The 19,290-nt window shown below is 46.1% G+C and overlaps 1 protein-coding gene and 1 pseudogene across 5 annotated transcripts in view; one reads left to right on the top strand and one right to left on the bottom strand.

Moving 5' to 3' along the window:
* The window catches only part of POLE (DNA polymerase epsilon, catalytic subunit), a 64,303-nt gene that overhangs the window by 43,464 nt on the left and 1,549 nt on the right, over positions 1 to 19,290 (bottom strand). For all 5 annotated transcript variants that reach the window (XR_015549838.1, XR_015549837.1, XM_087423525.1 and 2 more), the window contains exons 2-16: positions 13,367 to 13,508; positions 12,842 to 12,922; positions 12,372 to 12,416; positions 12,132 to 12,224; positions 11,695 to 11,849; positions 10,061 to 10,202; positions 9,851 to 9,931; positions 8,993 to 9,100; positions 8,307 to 8,417; positions 7,944 to 8,029; positions 7,543 to 7,662; positions 5,902 to 6,034; positions 5,697 to 5,810; positions 5,356 to 5,568; positions 4,967 to 5,074 (exon numbers count right to left, since the gene is read on the bottom strand). Coding sequence is in view for 3 of the 5 variants with exons in the window: in XM_087423525.1 (XP_087279651.1) it covers positions 4,967 to 5,074; positions 5,356 to 5,568; positions 5,697 to 5,810; positions 5,902 to 6,034; positions 7,543 to 7,662; positions 7,944 to 8,029; positions 8,307 to 8,417; positions 8,993 to 9,100; positions 9,851 to 9,931; positions 10,061 to 10,202; positions 11,695 to 11,849; positions 12,132 to 12,224; positions 12,372 to 12,416; positions 12,842 to 12,922; positions 13,367 to 13,508 (1,732 nt within the window). In the remaining 2 variants the exon portion in view is untranslated. The remainder of the gene's footprint in view (positions 1 to 4,966; positions 5,075 to 5,355; positions 5,569 to 5,696; positions 5,811 to 5,901; positions 6,035 to 7,542; positions 7,663 to 7,943; positions 8,030 to 8,306; positions 8,418 to 8,992; positions 9,101 to 9,850; positions 9,932 to 10,060; positions 10,203 to 11,694; positions 11,850 to 12,131; positions 12,225 to 12,371; positions 12,417 to 12,841; positions 12,923 to 13,366; positions 13,509 to 19,290) is intronic.
* Positions 281 to 649, top strand: LOC106801745 (ubiquitin-conjugating enzyme E2 variant 2 pseudogene; annotated as a pseudogene).

Raw genomic sequence — 19,290 nt, forward strand, 5'->3', positions numbered from 1 at the left:
TGGGGCTGGCTCCGTGGCTTAGCGGTTAAGCGTGCACACTCCACTGCTGGCGGCCCGGGTTCGGGTCCTGGGCATGCACCAATGCACCGCTTCTCCGGCCATGCTGGGGCCGCATCCCGCATGCAGCAGCTGGAAGGGTGTACAGCTATGACATACAACTATCTCCTGGGGCTTTAGGGGAATGAATGAATGAATGAATGAATGAATAAATAAATAAATAAATAAAACAGAATATATAGCCTGAATGAATGAATGAATGAATAAATAAATAAATAAATAAAACAGAATATATAGCCTGAAAGTAGAATGTGGACCTAAATATCCAGAAGCTCCTCCACCAGTTAGATTTGTAACCAAAATTAATATGAATGGAATAAATAATTCCAGTGCAATGGTGGGTGCACGGAGCATACCGGTGTTAGCAAAATGGCAAAATTCATATAGCATTAAAGTTGTACTTCAAGAGCTAAGACGTCTAATGATGTCCAAAAAAAAACATGAAGCTTCCACAGCCACCAGAAGGACAAACATACAACAATTAATTTTAGTGGATCTCAAACTTGTCTTAAATCAGCAACCTTTTACTCATGTTAATGTCTTGATTAAATATCACGATGCAGAATACCCACACATTAACTAAAAGAATTCCAGCTGGTAAACATGACGTGGACATTTGTAAGAACATATTTAATATATGTACACCCATTATGTTTTTAGGTAACAGGAGGAAAAATGCAGCACAATTTTTTTTCTCTTAAGGCATTGTCATTTAAGCATAAACCTGGAGTACTCAAAATGGAATTCAGGTTTACAAGATGAAAGCATGGCGAGAAGCGTCAGATGGCTATTTAAGCATGTGTGTTTCTGAAAAGTAAAAATCTCAAGAAGGAAAAACAAATAGCATGCTTTATCCATCTTGCTTAATGAAAGAGCTTCAGTTGAAATTGTCTAAAGCAGCAGGCACAATGAATATTGTCATAAATTGCGTTAATTTTTGAAGCAGTGTGGGTGCTAACTACTAGTAGTATCAAAAATATGTTCAGGATTGGGGCTGGCCCAGTGGCACAAGTGGTTAAGTGCACGTGCTCTGCTGCAGGGGCCCAGGGTTCGCCGGTTTGGATCCCGGGTGCGCACCGACGCACCATTTGTTAGGCCATGCTGTAGCGGCGTCCCATATAAAGTGGAGGAGGATTGGCATGGATGTTAGCCCAGGGCCGATCTTCCTCAGCAAAAAGAGGAGGATTGACAGATGTTAGCTCAGGGCTGATCTTTCTCACACACACAAAATATATATATATATATGATCAGGATTGTTTTTTTGTTTGTTTTTTTTCTTTTTTCCCCCAAAGCCACAGTAGATAGTTGTATGTCATAGCTGCACATCCTACCAGTCGCTGCATGTGGGACGTGGCCCCAGCATGGCCGGAGAAGCGGTGCGTCGGTGCGCACCCGGGATCCGAACCCGGGCCGCCAGCAGCAGAGTGCGAGCACTTAACCGCCAAGCCACGGGGCCAGCCCTGTTCAGGATTGTTTTGATACCCATATTTATAATTAAAAAAAATTTCATGGGTGAGGTCGATGAATTTCTATTAAAAGTTGTTCCTGTGTATTACATGTAACAGACATGGTAAATATTTGTTTACAGTGTTTGACAAACCATGCATTTAAGAGTAAGGGAAATCAACAAAAAGGAAATAGGTGTATGAATATGTGATTTTGAGATTAAAGATAGTCTTAAAATGTAAATAAAATGTGGAACATGTCCTCAAAAAAAAAAAAAAAGAAATACTAAGGACAAAACAAACATCTAAAATACAGGAAGAGAAAGAGTCCCCTTTAAAAAAATACATAAGTAAAGCACATTTGAAAAAGAACCAACAGGGCCAGCCCCGTGGCTTAGCAGTTAAGTGCGCATGCTCCACTGCTGGCGGCCCGGGTTCGGTTCCCGGGTGCGCACCGACGCACCACTTCTCCGGCCATGCTGAGGCCGCGTCCCACATACAGCAACTAGAAGGATGTGCAGCTATGACATACAACTATCGACTGGGGCTTTGTGGGGGGGGGGAATAAATAAATAAATTATTTAAAAAAAAAAAGAAGAACCAAGAGAACTTTCAGAAATAAAAATATTGTCCTAAAAAACAAAAAATAGTCACTGAAATCATATAAGTCTCAATAAAGCTCAACAGGCTTCTTTTTTTTTTTTTTTTTTGTGAGGAAGATCAGCCTTGAGCTGACATCCACGCTAACCCTCCTCTTTTTGCTGAGGACGACCAGCTCTGAGCTAACACCTATTGCCAATCCTCCATTTTTTTCCCCCCAAAGCCTCAGTAGATAGTTGATGTCATAGTTGCACATCCTTCTAGTTGCTGTATGTGGGACGCAGCCTCAGCATGGCCGGAGAAGCAGTGCGTTGGTGCCCGCCCGGGATCCAAACCCGGGCCACCAGTAGCGGAGCGCGCACACTCAACCATCAAGCCACGGGGCCGGCCCTCAACAGGCTTCTGATGGTCATATATTTTTGTTCACTCCCCACAACGTAATACCCAGTTAAATCAGAACATTAGGTATGTACTTATTTTGATAAGTTTATTTTGTACAAAACGTACACAACACCAAAATTTGAAAACTACTATATTTAGGAGTTAATCTAATAATATTTATTAGATAATTTAATACATTGGCATTCTTAGACAAATTGGCTAAAAAAATCGTTTAGATCTGGAATTAGCAACCTCTGTACAGGACCAGATAATAAATACTTTAGATTTTCTGGCCACACACAGTCTGTCACATTTCGTTTTTTACAACCTTTAAAAAATGTAAAAACCATTCTTCACTTGCTGGCTGTACAAAAACAGGCCTCATGGGGTGTAGTTTGCCAACTTCTGCTTTAGACATTCAAGAGGAGAGAAAACTGAAAAACACCTAAATAGACGCAAAAATTAGCCAGAAGAAAAAAATTAACCAGGAGGGTGGCCATCTTATTTTTTTTTTTTTGTGAGGAGATCAGCCCTGTGCTAACATCCGCCAATCCTCTTTTTTTGCTGAGGAAGACGGCCCTGGGCTAACATCTGTGCCCATCTTCCTCCACTTTATATGGGACGCCGCCACAGCATGGCTTGCCAAGCAGTGCGTCGGTGCGCGCCCGGGATCCGAACCAGCGAACCCCGGGCCGCCGCAGCGGAGTGCGCGCACTTAACCGCTTGCGCCACCGGGCCGGCCCCTGGCCATCTTTTTTTAATAAATACATTAAATTTGGTAAAGTCAGATTAGAAAATCACTTCAATGCAAAATTGCCCTTGGTATTAAAAAATTCCATAAAACCCTCCAAAGTAGTGAAAATAAAAAACACACCCAAATTTGTAAGGAAAAAATGATTAAAAGAAATAATATCTATCATACAGAACAGGACACACCAGAAACGTAATACTTATTATTTCTCATTGAATTAATCATTAAGAGAACAATCACTCTATCCTTCTCCGCTCTAAGGCATGTTCTAAAATACTGCTTAGGGAGGGAAGACGAGAAGGTCCAAGCAAGAAGGGAGGAAGGCTGGGATGACTAAAAAGCTAAGTTCGGATGGGGGGACTACACCTGGACATGTCAGATGTTGCTGTGAGCCCCCAGCTGACACCTCCAACTAGCCGTGCTCCACACCACTGCCGGGATGATCACTCAGGAACACAAAGGTGACCCTGTGGACCTTTTCCTAAAGATCCTCAGCTGCCCTTTAGGGAATACTCTCAGGGACTTTGGAAACACCTAACAAGAGATCTACCTGTCATCTAGAAAGAGCTCACTTCTGGATTCACTAAGGCGTCTGGAGGCCCCTGATGAGCATCAGCCTCACTCTCCTCACTCATTTAGTTGTTTCTTAGACTTGAAAGCAATATCTTTGTTCCTTGTAAAGCATTCTTTAACTCATATTTGTTATTCAGCCTAGACTCTCTTCTTCCCAGGTTGGTTCATTGAGAGTATATGATAGCTGTAGCTGGCAAGAGCTGCACAGTACTTTACAGTTTGCAGAGAATAGTGAATCTGCTACAAGATGTTTCTTGAAATCAATCCTAAAACTGGTAAAAACTCCAAACCACTAGAATCACTGAATATGCTGTAGTATTGAGTAGTGCGAGACCCGAGGTGTGCCACGTCCAAAGGAACAGAACCAGCAAAGTGGGAGGTGCCTGGGGTCTCCAGTCATGGGAACACTTTGTAAATGGCGCTTTCTAACTATTATTTGATGGATTTTATAGTCACTATATCCTACTCTGTAATATGCAGAAATTTACTGTCATCATTTTTATTTTTTATTTATTTATTTATTTTTGTGAGAAAGATCGGCCCTGTGCTAACATCTGCCAATCCTCCCCTTTTTTGCTGAGGAAGACTGCCCCTGGGCTAACATCCGTGCCCATCTTCCTCCACTTTATATGGGACACCGCCACAGCATGGCTTGCCAAGCAGTGCGTCGGTGTGCGCCCGGGATCCGAACCGGCGAACCCCAGGCCGCCGCAGCGGAGCGCGTGCACTTAACTGCTTGCTCCACCGGGCCCACCCCCAACTGTCATCATTTTTAAAGTCTCCTTAACAACAAAAAATAAATAAGAAGCCTCCAGTGGCTCCTCACTGCCTACAAAATAAAGTCCAAGTGAACTGGGCGTGAGACCCGTCGCCTGCCTTTCTCCATCCCATATCAGCCCACCACCTGTTCCAAGAGCCAGCTCAGGAGCCCATCGCCTCCTCTGCGAAACTCTCCTACTCACTAAGTCGGGTCATTCATCGTGACCACGACACTGCCCTGTCCTGCCAGACCAGACCGGAAGAGACCCTGTGTCTTCTATCCCCGTGCCCAAGCACCAGCACGCAGTAGGCACATAATAAACCTGCTACTGAAAGAAGCCAGTCTATAAAGCAGAGCATGTGAACAGACGGCTTCTCCCGCCTCCCTGCCGAGTGTTACCTCTTGAAAGTTGGTGACTTGCTCCATGGGCACCTTCTCCTCTTCCTCAATGGCATGACGCATGGTCTTCTCCACCCGCTGCAGCAGGAAATCAAAGGCAGCAGGATTCTAGTGCAAATGATAGAGAGGACACGGGTGAGATGGGAAAACACCCTGGTACCACCCAACCTACCTCAGTTAGGAGGCTGCAGAGAGAATGCTCCAGGAGGAACCAAGTGCTTGCCCTGCAGTGCCCTAGATAAGGGCAGGCCAGACAAAGGACGTCCAGTGAGGGGCCCTCAAGGCGAGAAGTGGGCAAAGGATTTACTTCAGCCCTTGTGGCTTCGGGGTCCCACCCCAGCACTCGATGGGAAGAGGCCCAAGCCTCAGGAAAGCTGGGAGGGGCGCACCATCCTGAACCGGCAGGGGATGTCACTGCGGAACACGCCTGACTCGAGAGCCTCCACATGGCCGCCCACATAGGTCTCAGCGTCCAGTACGTGGCCATCGTCTGTCAGCTTGTTGAACTCCTGCTCCTGTTTGTTGGGGAAGATGATGTTGGCGTGGAACGCCTGCACCATCAGCAACGCCTCGCACAGTGTCCCGGAGCCCTTCCGCAGCACCTACAGGGAAGAGCCAGGCTTTGAATCAAACACCAAAATCCCACAGCCGCATCCGCCTTGGCTGTCCGGGACCCGATCCGTTAGGTAGTGTGTTGAGAATGGTTTGAGGGGCCAAGCGAGACACTGACCTCATCAGGCTCCATGGGGATAATGGTGCACAGGGCAAATATAAAGGGGTGGACGTACTTCATGTACAGGTAGTACGTGGCTACGGCATCCGACACCGAGTACGTGGCCAGAGTCTGAGGAGAGAATCAGTAAGTCAGGTCAACAAGGCACCCAGTGAGCACTGCACCAGAGCGGAAGGTGAATGCACGGAGGTGGTGCACATGCCTGGGGCTGCTCGGTGGCCATCCGGCACATGTCCTCAGGGTCCAGCTCCACGGGGTCGTAGCCCAGCTTGGCTTTGGCAGCTGCCTTGAGGTTATGGCTGCCCACAGGAAGGTAACTATCCCTCTTCACCCACCTAGGAAGAAGATTGAGAGCAAAGGCCAGAGGTGATTCCAACATGAAGCCCAGGAACCCGTGGGGGGGCAAAGCTGAACATATCACAGGAAGACACAGAGTCCTAACAGGTACCTCAAGGATCTCCACCAAGACCCTGCATGCCGCAGGCCTCTTGTGAAAACCTTTCACCCAGATCCAGTTAATTTCACAGATGTACCCCCAAACACTAGGAGATGCCAGAGCCAGTCTTCTCAGCCCTGTGGCCTTCCCTCTCACCCTCAGAGAAATACAAAGGTGAGCGGGCAGGAACCCACACCCTCCAGCCTCTCCCAGACCCCTCCGCAGCTTGTCCCTTTGGTGCTGCTGGGGTCGCCCTGCTCTCCCCTCAGGCCCGTTGTCAAACTCCTCTACTCTCCTTACACAGTCCTTTCAGCATGGAAACACTCAAGGCCACTTCATGCCCCTCAACCCTGTGCCCCTCTCCACTTCCTCCTCACCACTGACACCACTGTCTCCCTGAGACCTGTAGCTTCCTACTGGCTGCGTCCAGTCTCACCCCCTTCAACCTCTCTACGCTACTGGCCATCCTCTCCCCTAGAAATGCCCCGCTGTGGCCTCCCTGGCATCGCCACCTCCCTTGAGGGCCCCCACCTCTTTCCTTTTTACTCCTCTTCTCGAGTCCATCCACTACCACAGTTCTTACCACGTTGCTGTGCCTCATGGTCTCTGGATCATCCACGTGGATGGGGCTGCCAAGTCTGCTTCTACCTTGAATGTGAGCTCTGCCCTACCCCTCAGGAGCCCATCCCAAACCCTGAGAACCAGCATTCCCCGTGCCTCATGCGCCCCTCCTCCCCAATCCATAGATTCCCATGTCCAGCCCTCTCTTCACCCATTCACATTACGACTCGGCCTGCACCCTCCAACCCACGTGCCATAACACCAAGGCTAAACAGAAAATGGATCAAGCTTTAAATGTGTCGATGGCTGTCCGTGATGGCCAAGATAAAACCCACCTTTCTCACAGGGCACAGAAGGCCCATGAGACCTCCTTCCTCTCCTGGTGCTCCCTTTGGACACTTTGGGCTACCTCACATGCTTATCCTGAGCCTAGACACCTCAGCCTGTCTGGACACTGTGCTTGTCCTTTGAGAGATAGCCTGGCTGCCGCCTCCCAACCTCATGTAGAGAAGCTGAGGCCCCTCCAGGAGCCCCCGAAGCACCAGGACCTCACTCTACCAGGCCTTTCTTTCTGGTCTGGCTTACCCACCCCAAGGGCCGATGCTCAACATCTGTTTGCTGACTGAATGAATCATGAAGAAACGATGAAAGACAGCACATCCCTAGATCTGGCCAGAGCTGGCAGCTGCTGTCCTCTCAAGTGATGGGAGCTGCTTCTCAGAGGCCATCTTCCTCCCTCAAGAGGGTGTGACAGGACCAGCGTGTGTGAGAGGGGAGCCTTGGATCTCCCTCACAGGAAGCCCTTGAGACACTAATATGAGCTTCCGGGTAAGCTGCAGGGCCTACCTGAGACAGTCCATGTGGATGCACTGGGACGCCTTGTACTCCCCCTGGCTGTCCTTCTGGAATCCTATTTCCTGGTACATGCTCAGTCCGTGGACCGCTGCTCTGGCCTCCACAAACGGCCTAGGGACAAGCACAAAGGGGCATTTAGTCTCTAATTCCGTCAGAGACAAGGAAGACTGCCCCCAGGGGACACTCGAGCAAACCTGGGAAATCCTAACGGAGTGAGGAGCCCACTCACGCCACCAAGTGGTGCTCCTCATCCCCTTCCCCCAAACACCTTTTCCTTCCATCTTAACTGTTTCTAAGTGTACAGTTCAGTAGTGTTAAGTATACTCACATTGTCGTGCAACATCCCCTCCTGAACACTTTTTAGTTACTCACAAATTAGACATAAGACTCACCAGTCAAAAAAATCCCCGTTGTAGGTGACCACAATGGTGGGTTTGGTCTCCTGGACATGTTCAAACCATCTTTGGATGAGATGAACCTGAACTCAACAAATCATAGCAGTCAGTCGCTTTTTCTCTTCCTCAAGCTATTTCCAAGTACCTCTCCCAAAGTTCAGGAAAGGCAACCTCACGTCAGCCCTTTATTTCCACCTCCTACCCATGCCTCCAAGTGAACAAGGACCACACCACTGACAACCAAGTCCAGTGAGCTGCTGTTCTGATTAGATAAACGCCAAGGCCTTAAAAGTGTCAACATGCCTCTTATTCCCATTTTACCCCAAATATTGGGCAGTTTCCCAAGTGACACCTCTTTACCTCATCGGGTTCATTGAAGACACAAAAGGGCCCCTCATATTCTGGCTTGGGAGTGAACTCGAAATCTTCAATATCTTCTGAAACAATCTCCCTGTTGGTGATGAGGTAGCCCTGGGAAGTTCATTAGCAGTCAGCGTGAGTTAGAGACACAACGTTGAAGATACACCTCTCAACACATGGACCAGAAACTCGAACTACAAAAATCTCTGCAGCGGGGCCGGCCCTGTGGCTTGGTGGTTAAGTGCGCGCGCTGCGATGCTGGTGGCCCGGGTTCGGATCCCGGGTGCGCATCGAGGCACCACTTCTCCATTCATCCTGAGGCCGAGTCCCACATACAGCAACTAGAAGGATGTGCAGCTACGACACACAACTATCCACTGGGGCTTTGGGGGGAAAAATAAAATAAATAAAATCTTAAAAAAAAAAAAAAAATCTCTGCAGCAACTTGAAGGTGCCCTAGTTTCCTAAGAAGAGACACACTACTTAAATCCCAAATGTCTCGGATTTCTATTGGAAGGCAGGAGCATGGCTGGATGTCAAAACAGCTTGCTTGTTCACTTTCTTGGACTCCACTCACTCATTATTTACCCAAGAAATACCAATTGTGGGGTGGATGCTATTTTGGCTTGGGGACTAGATGATGTCCCTGTTCCTAGGGAGCTTATATGCCAGAAGGCACTGCTTACCTGACCATCAATCATATAGGAAATCATCATAATCTGGTCAGTCTCAGCATCAGGAAACTTGAGGGGCAGTTTGGTCGTCTCAATGTCAAATGCCAAAACCACAGGGTCCTGGAGGGACAAAACGTAGTGTTAAGTTGGCCACAAACAAAGCTGAGATCTGGAGACCTCAGTGGTCCTCTCGACACCCACCACCTCCACCTCCAACTCCAGTTGCTAAAAGCAAGAGTCAAGCTGCCATGGGAAAAGGTTCCAAAAGAAGTGGGACAGGTATCTTGGGGTTGACAAACCTATGTCAATACCACGATTCACTGATGGTATGAAAATTAAAACATGTACGAGAAAAGGCTAGAGCAGCTGATTCTAGGAAAAGCCTAGAATTACAGAACACCTGAGTCTCAAAGCTCTTTAAGATGCATTACCTCATTTTGACCTTGATGACAATCCTGACAGGAGATTGCAGTACAGAGCCAGTATCTTCATTTTAGAAACGAGAAAATGGAGTAGAGATTTTCCCAAGATCACAAAGCCATCCTTGAACCAAGGCCTTCCAGTTATGAACCCATTTTTCACATCACTTTGTTATCAACCACCCAAAATGGAAGTCAGAGCTTTCCCTCAAACATTCAGATCCAGCCTAGCTCAAATACTGATGTCACGTGGTGATGTATAGATGCAAAGTGAAATTAAACTCTCAGGTCAGTAACTGATGATAAAAGTGACTACTCCATAATTCTTTTAAGAAAGTATTTGACGAAAAAGCAAACAAATCGTTGAATTAAATTCCCCTTTCAGCACTGAATTAGATCTCTCCAGAAAAAAGTGGAAATTCAGGATGGAGGAAATGCAAGCAGTACTTACGGGTCGTTCAACAAGGTCATCCCGGCGGGCAATTTCCACTGGAAAGGCGTTTCCTCGGTATCTGACATTGTACCAATGAGCCTGCAGGACATGTAGTACATTAACTAAAGAACTTGACTTCTGTCCAGGGCAGTCTGTTTCTCTACGGATTTATCCTTCAATATCACCTCCTGGCTGTTAGGAATTGCCTGTAAGCGATGGGCCACTCACCACATGGATCTTCAGGTCAATGGAGAGGCGGATGTGGTAGGGCACATCATACTCTCGCATGTCCACAATATTGTCCAATTGGTCAGCGATCTTCTTAGAGGTTTCCTCTTCATCGATAATCACACTGCCTCCTTGCAGAACACTGCAAAATGGAGAGAGAGAGCAGGTTCTCAACTACACTCTGCTAGGGGCTAGAGGAGGGGAAGACTAGAGTCCAAACGGAGTAAACACAAAAGGTACATTGAGGTGGCTCAGATGACCAGGACAGGCCTTTCTTAAGGAATGACCTTGGAGGACCCCCCTAGCTGAGGAGCAGACACAAGAAAATTCAGCATACACTTAGGATGTGTGCGTTTTCTAGGATTCAAGTTACACCACAATTAAAAGAAGGAAACACTCTGTGACTTGGGAGGCACATCTACAGACATGACCCATCCTGGTTGAGCTTGTTTCATCAAGAAAATGAGGATGACAGTAACAGGCCTACCAGCAGGAGCATCGTGAGGTAACAGCCACAAAACTCTCGGCATGGTGAAATGAATGGTAAATGGTAACTATTTCTGTATCGTAGTTATTCTTATCATATCCAAGGGGGAAAAAACCACCACTAGAATATTCACTCAATATTAGTCCACTAAGCTTCCAAATACTGAATCAACTATTAACGGAAAAAAAGGACAGACTGAATTTAGAAGGCTCAGGCCTCTGGGGACTCAGTCTCTGGTTATATCTTGCAATACACTCTGAAAAGTAATTTATGGGCCATAGGGGGAGGGAGGCTACAGAAATGTTCAGCCATCACAAATTGATATTCTTTTGCCAGAGAATATGATAGTTCTTCTGAAGTCAACATAACTTTTAATTAGCCAAGATTCCCTCTTCTTAATCTCTTACTCTGTTTCCTATTACTGTTTTTTGGTGTGTTTTTTTGTGAGGGAGATCAGCCCTGAGCTAACATCCATGCCAATCCTCCTCTTTTTGCTGAGGAAGACTGGCCCTGAGCTAACATCCGTGCCAATCTTCCTCCACTTCATGTGGGACCCCGCCACAGCATGGCCTGACAAGTGGTGTGTCAGTGCGCACCCGGGATCCGAACCCAGGCCGCCAGCAGCCGAGCACGCGCACTTAACCGCTAAGCCACGAGGCTGGCCCCTCCTATTACTGTTGATGCCTAAACACTTGATGAACAGTGTTTGGTGTCCTGAATTTAAATTTTTCTGTATAAAACCCAAAGTTCTCTGGAGAAGATGTGCTACGTAAATCTAGGCATTTAATAAAATTAGTAGACAGTTTAACACTTGCCATAAACCATGAAAACAGACTTGTGTTAAGGTTGTGGGATCAGGACTCTATGTCTTTACTGTTACAGCAACTCAATTTGGAGCCACAAATCCACCCCCTATGTAAGAAAAGGACAGTGAAAATGTAAAATAAAACACAACCTGGGAAGCCACCATTTATTTAACACAAATGGAGCATTCAAGAAACTCTACCTAATTGCTCAAGTGTTTCCACATCAAACAAAGCTGATCATTAAGGTAACTTTATTGATGAGTTTTCCCACCTCCTAGCCATGTTGTCAACTTAGGAAAGATGGGGAGCAGTCCTGCTCTGCTTATGAGAACGAAGCTGACCTGGAGAGCATGGCTGTGTAGGTGTCGCTGGCACGGCCCTGCTCCCGATTCTTCTTCACGGCAGGGGAGATCTCCTTCCTCACTCTGACAAGGTCCTCCACGGTGTTGAAGGACAGCTTAATGTAATTTCGCTTCAAACCCACCAAGTGATTTGGCTACAGTGAAGAGATCGTGCTCATGAGTTCAAGAGAAAAAGGACTTTACTGGGAAATCAAACGAGAGAAACCCAAAGGTAAATGCACAAATCAAAGAGTCAGCAACTCCAAAGCACCTTGCCCAATCCTGCGTGTTCTCTAAGAGGACGTACGGACAGTCCCAAAGCCCCAGCATCTGTACTGCCCCACACCCACAGTGCTGAATTTGGCCTCTTCCCACCTCACCCCATGGGCAGGGTGGACTCGGCCTCATTTACCCTGGAAGGTCCAGGTGATACTCACCAAATCCAGATCCTCTTTGGGGACAGTCTCTACTTTAGCAATTTTACCCTGAAACTTCTTGGAGAGAAAAGATGAAACTTCTCGCTCACAACCCTAAATCAGGATCAGAATGAAAGGACTTTCCGTCAGTAAAATCCATTTCTTTCCTTGCTTGTTTCTCTAGAAGCCTCTTGATTTCCTGTTCTGGAGCCCCCACAGGACGAGGCACAGGTCATGTGATTCTATGAACCACAGACTTACCTTTCTGGTTGCAATGTAGAAATATGGCTTGTAGGGCAAGGCCACCTGCAAGAGTCACCAATCCATCCAGGGGCAACAAGAAAGAAAAATGGGAGAAAAGTGAAGACAGGCTGTTTGCTGTTCTACCTGTAAGCACCCTAGATCAAATGCATCCTTGACCTTGACATCTCTTAAGGGAGATGGTGCAACAGGAAATTAGGAACTGTGCATATTGCAGGGGCAAGAGTCTAAGAAACATAACACCGCTCATCTTTCAGTCTTTCTGAGCTAGCTTCTCTTAGGACATCTTAAGTGGGGACTAACGCCACTTCAAGGGGCCCATGTTCCCCATGGCCTTTGGGCAGCTGCACACTAGAAGCCTCCCAACCTTTCTCTTCATAGTTGCAGAGACAAATGAACACTGATTATTTTGGGCCCAGCCACGCCACATCACCGAGTAGGTGTTAGCTTCTTGGAGTTCAGGGGCTTACCTTAAATCTGCTCCCGTCATCTTGAATAAAGTAGTAATCCACTGCACTGACCAAGCGTTTATCTTCATCTAGAACCTCAGTCTAAGAGAGAATCAGTCAACATGGCACCAAGTTACCCTCTACACAGTACAAGAGCCCTTTCCTCTGACTCTTTGGGAAATGGAGCACTCTAAAAAGAAAACCTTTCCCCACCCCTGCATAAACAGTACCAGCTCCATTCACAAGAACCACATCATAACAGCCTCCAGACAGGGATTTCTCTCAATTTCTCCCTCATCCTTGAAAGCTTTATTCTTATGGGTAACAGGGACACCCCTCACCTTAGTCTTCCCAGTGGCCTCTTTATGGCCCAATGATGTTAAAGAGGAAAGCAGGAGAGCTACAAACAATCCCATCTCTACCTGTATCACCCAAACAGGTTCCTGCCAGGTGTCACCCACTCTTCAGACAAGGGCTATGTCAGAACAAGGGGTGCAGCTGCCATCCTGAGTGGGAAGAGGACAGAAGACAAGCCCAGGTGCTTACAGGGTGCATGTTGATAAGCCAGCCTGTCTTCTCACCAGGCTCCTTGAGTCTCTCAAAACCAAACCGCAAATCCATCTTATCCGTCCACTGACTGCGCTCCAGGCGCTTGAGCGCGGAGACAGAGGAAGAGGGGCCATCATCCCTGAGTGAAAGGAGGAGAGAAATCCAGTCTTCACTGATCATGACGCCACCCACTCCTGCAACCCTCAGTCCACCCAGGGTAAGCATTTCAGATGTGACAGGGTAGATGCATCTGCATCCCTGAAAAGCCTCACATTTGGCAAAACAGCCCATTAAAATAACAGGACTCATGGGAAAAATATGACTGGAGCAGGACCCTCAAAACCTGTTCAACTCTGTAACCAGAACACTAATGAAAACAACAATCATGTCTGGATGCTCCTGCCTCATGGGATATTAAAAATGCACAGGGCCGGCCCCGTGGCTTAGCGGTTAAGTGCGCGAGCTCTGCTGTGCGGCCCGGGTTCGGATCCCGGGCGTGCACTGAAGCACAGCTTCTCCGGCCATGCTGAGGTCACGTCCCACATACAGCAACTAGAAGGATGTGCAACTATGACATACAACTATCTACTGGGGCTTTGGGAGGAAAAAAAAAAGGAGGAGGATTGGCAATAGATGCTAGCTCAGGGCCGGTCTTCCTCAGCAAAAAGAGGAGGATTAGCACGGATGTTAGCTCAGGGCTGATCTTCCTCACACACACACACACACACACAAATAAATAAATAAATAAAATGCACAAAGCCCAGCATTTCACTCTTGGGCATTTATCCCAGAGAAACAAAAACTCACATTCACACAAAGGCTTGTTTGTGAATGTTCACAGTAGCTTTATTCATTATAGCCAAAAAACAGAAATAGCCCAGATATTCCTCAACAGGTGAATAGTTAACCTGTGTTATATCCATCCCAGAGAATACTATTCATCAATAAAAAGGAACAAACTTACTAACACATGCAATAACTTAGATGGATCTCAAGAGAATTATGCTAAGTGAAAAAAACCAACCCCCCCAAAATTATACACTTCATGATTCCACTTATATAGCATTCTTTTGTGTGTGTGTGAGGAAGATCAGCCCTGAGCTAACATCCATGGCAATCCTCTTTTTGCTGAGGAAGACCGGCCCTGAGCTAACATCTATTGCCAATCCTCCTCCTTTTTTTTTTCCCTTTTTTCTCCCCAAAGCCCCAGTAGATAGTTGTATGTCATAGTTGCACATCCTTCTAGTTGCTGTATGTGGGACGCCACCTCAGCATGGCCAGACAAGCAGGGCGTCTGTGCGCGCCCGGGATCTGAACCCAGGCCGCCAGTAGCGGAGCGCGTGCACTTAACTGCTAAGCCATGGGGCCGGCCCCCTATATAGCATTCTTGAAATAACAAAATTAGAGATGAAGAACAGATTAGTGGCTGCCATGGATGAGGGGGAGGGAGGAATGGAGGTGGCACTGGCTATAAAAGGGTAGCATGCGGGATCCTTGAGACAGAACTGTTCTGTGTCTTGATTGTGGTGGTGGTCACGAATATACAATATGCACCCAACTAAATACACACACAGACATAAATGAGTGTCTGTGCATTCTGTCTATGTCAATTTCCTGGGTGTGACATCCTGCTCTAGTTATGTAAGATGTTACCATTGCGGGAAACTGAGTTAAGGGCATATGGGATCTCTCTGTATAATTTCTTTTTTTTTTTTTTTATAATTTTATTTATTTATTTTTCCCCCAAAGCCCCAGTAGATAGTTGTATGTCATAGCTGCACATCCTTCTAGTTGCTGTATGTGGGACGCAGCCTCAGCATGGCCGGAGAAGCGGTGCATCAGTGCATGCCCGGGATCCGAACCCAGGCCCCCAGTGGCAGAGCACGCGCACTTAACTGCTAAGCCACAGGGCCGGCCCCTCTCTGTATAATTTCTTACAACTGGATGAGAATCTGCAATTATCTCAAAATAAAAAGTTGTTTTTAAATTTATTTTTTAAATATTAGTTCCCAAATTTATTAGTTTCTTGCTAAAATGGAATTAACAACACCTACCATACAAGATTTTTATGCATATTATAATAGACAACAAATGTAAACGCCCTTTGAAAACTGCAAAGTTGGCAGCACAGTACAATGCATAAAAGAGCAAGAATATTGATGACTAAGTTGGATGGGATTCTAGTTCTGCCAAAACCGAGCACTAATGATTAAATCACATGATGCATATGATGTGCAGATAGGGTTCTCTGTATACAGTGGGTGCTCAATAAATAGTATGTGTGATATTTATTAAAGATCAATACAGGGGCCGGCCCGGTAGTGCAGCGGTTAAGTGCGTGCGCTCTGCTTCGGCGGCCCGGGGTTCCCAGGTTCGGATCCCGGGTGCGCACAGACGCATCGCTTGTCAAGCCATGCTGTGGCGGCATCCCATATAAAGTACATGAAGATGGGCATGGATGTTAGCCTAGGGCCAATCTTCCTCAGCAAAAAGAGGAGGATTGGCATCGGACGTTAGCTCAGGACTAATCTTCCTCACCAAAAGAAAAAAAGGAAAAAAAAAGATCAATACAAATATAAAGGCATATCCACTTTTAGTTGTCTACAAGGTAAAATTTTGTAATGACAGTTATTTGAAACAAATCAGTTCAATGAACTATTCAATTCATCTGTGTTTTCAGTCATGTAATTTGAGTTGGAAAAATATTTACTGAATGCTTTGGGTACTACTCTGTGCTAGTCCCATGTAAATGACGCACAGTACTGGCACAACCCCTGAGGTGGCCACAGCACATCTGGGAAGGTGCATTTCACATGAGTCAGTAGGAAAGTGAAACAAGAATGTTTGCAATGTATTGGGCTGCATGGTTCAGCCTCAGTGTATGAGCGTTTAGAGAGGGCAGTGATCCAAGCTAAGCCATTTTCTCCTTTACCTAGTTTATAGACATTGAAAGATGGCTTTAATTTCTATACAGCAAAGTCATTAACCATATTTTTACAGAGATGTTTGTTTTAAACGCACAAAAACAAGAGAGCCGAGATGCTGGTTTATGACTGCTGAGCACAGAGAAAAGTGCAGCCTGCCATCTGAGATTTGTGCAAAGCTGAGGTACACCTCACTGGGGAGGGAGGCCCTGGTGCAAGCGCTCATATGAAGTTTGCTTCATATGAAATTTTCTTCAAATAGAGCCAACAGGGCACATAACTGTGCAACACTCCAGCTAAGAGCTTTTTCCTTTCCTAATGAAGATTGTAATTCTACCCCTCTATTCCGATCCCCTTGCCTAGGGAAAACTGCAAATGAACCAATGTAATCGCCACATTTTACTGACATCATTCTCCTGTTTATCAATTGCATATGAGCTAACTGGGGTTAGGGAAACACCTGTTGCAGCAGAATAAACTATACCTTAAAAACATGATATATCTTCCGGGATGCCTGGGTTTAGATGTCAGTACAACCACGTATGGATAAAAATGGGGATATAATATTGCTCTGTGTGAGAGGAACTATCTTAACTGACAAGGAAACTCACTTCTCAGCTCTATAGTACCAGTACATCTGCCTCAAACTTCCCAAGCCTCTCTGGCTAGGATCTTGTAACAACTCTTCACACGGATTTTATCATAAACCTTAAAATAAGTACTTGATGAAGACTTTCCACCACCAGAACTATCTAAACCTGTTAGGATTCTAGAGCTTAGGTTCATCCCAAATGGTTCACAATCTTTAACTCCGGAGGTGTGATTTCATCTAGATAAACCAGAATAATTACAGTTTATCCATGTTCGAAAGAGAACAATCCTTCCGTTTACTAGCATTCCCACTTAAAAAAAAAAAAATTGTTAGTTTCTTCTTTAAACCACAGTTCTGAGATTCTGAACCTGTATATTTTTGGCAAGAAGGTCTATTTATTTGTTAAGCCAAGTATATTCTCCACTCCTCAAAAATGTATAGCTAAGAATCAATATCCCATGTCTTTTTGTCTTAATGTAAATAAATGAGTTACTTTGTAAAGCAATGAGCAGAGAAAATATGCACGTGTTTAGAGTGATGCTCTAAACACAAGCAAGTGGAGGGCCGGCCCGGTGGCTTAGCAGTTAAGTGCGCGCGCTCCGCTGCTGGCGGCCCGGGTTTGGATCCCAGGCGCGCACCGATGCACCGCTTCTCCGGCCATGCTGAGGCCGTATCCCACATACAGCAACTAGAAGGATGTGCAGCTATGACATACAACTACCTACTGGGGCTTTGGGGGAAAAACAATAAATAAATAAATAATTTAAACACAAGCAAGTGGAGGTGGTGAGTGGAGATGGTAAATATCTATTTCCTGTGCAGAATCGACCAGATTCCCACCACTCTGCATCCTCAAACAGGCATATGTAGATACACTAGTTCTCATTCTTGCTAGACTGCTCTCCCTAAAAGTGTTCTTCCAAAGAACAGGGCAATGTGGGTTGTTTCACAGTAATCCAGGTCTCAAAGACATTCCCTCCCAACAGGAATAGACATTCATTCCTTCCCTTCCATCGCCTCTCACTTCCCAGGATCTGATTCCAGCTCCTTGCTAAATGTTTCCAGGTTCTTAGGATACCACAATTCTTGATGAAATTATATGACCATTCCATCTCTGACCACTATTAGATTTCTCCACAAGGTGAGTGTTTTCAAAATATTGCCCTATCATTTTTTTTTTTTTGTGAGGAAGATCAGCCCTGAGCTAACATCCATGTTAATCCTCCTCTTTTTGCTGAGGAAGACCAGCTCTGAGTTAACATCTATTGCCAATCCTCCTCCTTTTTTTCCCCTTTTTCCCCAAAGCCCCAGTAGATAGTTGTATGTCATAGTTGCACATCCTTCTAGTTGCTGTATGTGGGACGTGGCCTCAGCATGGCCAGAGAAGCGGTGCACTTAACCACTAAGCCACGGGGCCAGCCCTGCCCTATCATTTGACCTTGCAATTCCACTTCTAAGAATTTATGCCAAGGAAACTGATGTACGGGAAATAATTTCTTTTATGTAGATGTTCATCACAGATTTGTTTATAAGAGGGGTAAAAAAAGGAAGCAGTCTAAATAAGCTAAATATACAAAACAGAGATCAAAGAGAATTAAAAAAAAGGTTTGAACCAAGTTTGTGCAGAATTCATGTCCTTAATTACCACAACATATTTCACCCATTGTTAATTCATCAACAGAAGTGGATAGAGAATTGTTTCTTAAGAAACACTCTTCCTTCGCCTGAACATATTCCTTGGGTCACCTCCACTCGGAGAACAGAATGACCTATTTCAAGATTAGGATCCTTACTTTTCACAAAAGATTCTAACACCTGTTGTAGGCAGAATAATGGCCCCCTCAAAGATGTCTACGTACTTATCCTGGGAACTTGTGTTACCTTACACGGCAAAAGGCACTTTGCAGACGTGATTACATCAAAGATTTTGAGATGGGGATTATCTAGGTAGGCCCAATGCAATCACCAGGGTCCTTATAAGAGGGAGACAGGAGGGCCAGAATCAGAGAGAGACAGAGACTGGAGGTGTGACCCTGTTGGTTTTGAAGACGGAGGAAGGAGCCACAAGACCAGGAATGCAGGGGGCCAACGTGGCCCCTAGAAGCTACAGAAGGTGAGGAAACAGATTCTCCCCTAGAGCCTTCAGAATGAATGAAACCCTGACGACACCTTTTTTTTTTTTTATTTATTCCCCCCAAAGCCCCAGTGGATAGTTGTATGTCGTAGCTGCACATCCTTCTAGTTGCTGTATGCGGGACTCGGCCTCAGGATGAACGGAGAAGTGGTGCCTCGATGCGCACCCGGGATCCGAACCCGGGCCACCAGCATCGCAGCGCGCGCACTTAACCACCAAGCCACAGGGCCGGCCCCATCCTGACGACATCTTGATTTTTAGGACTTCTGAC

The sequence above is a fragment of the Ceratotherium simum genome, chromosome 35, assembly GCF_057802395.1.
Source record: "Ceratotherium simum simum isolate JZ-2026a chromosome 35, ASM5780239v1, whole genome shotgun sequence".
NCBI classification, from domain to species: Eukaryota; Metazoa; Chordata; class Mammalia; order Perissodactyla; family Rhinocerotidae; genus Ceratotherium; species Ceratotherium simum.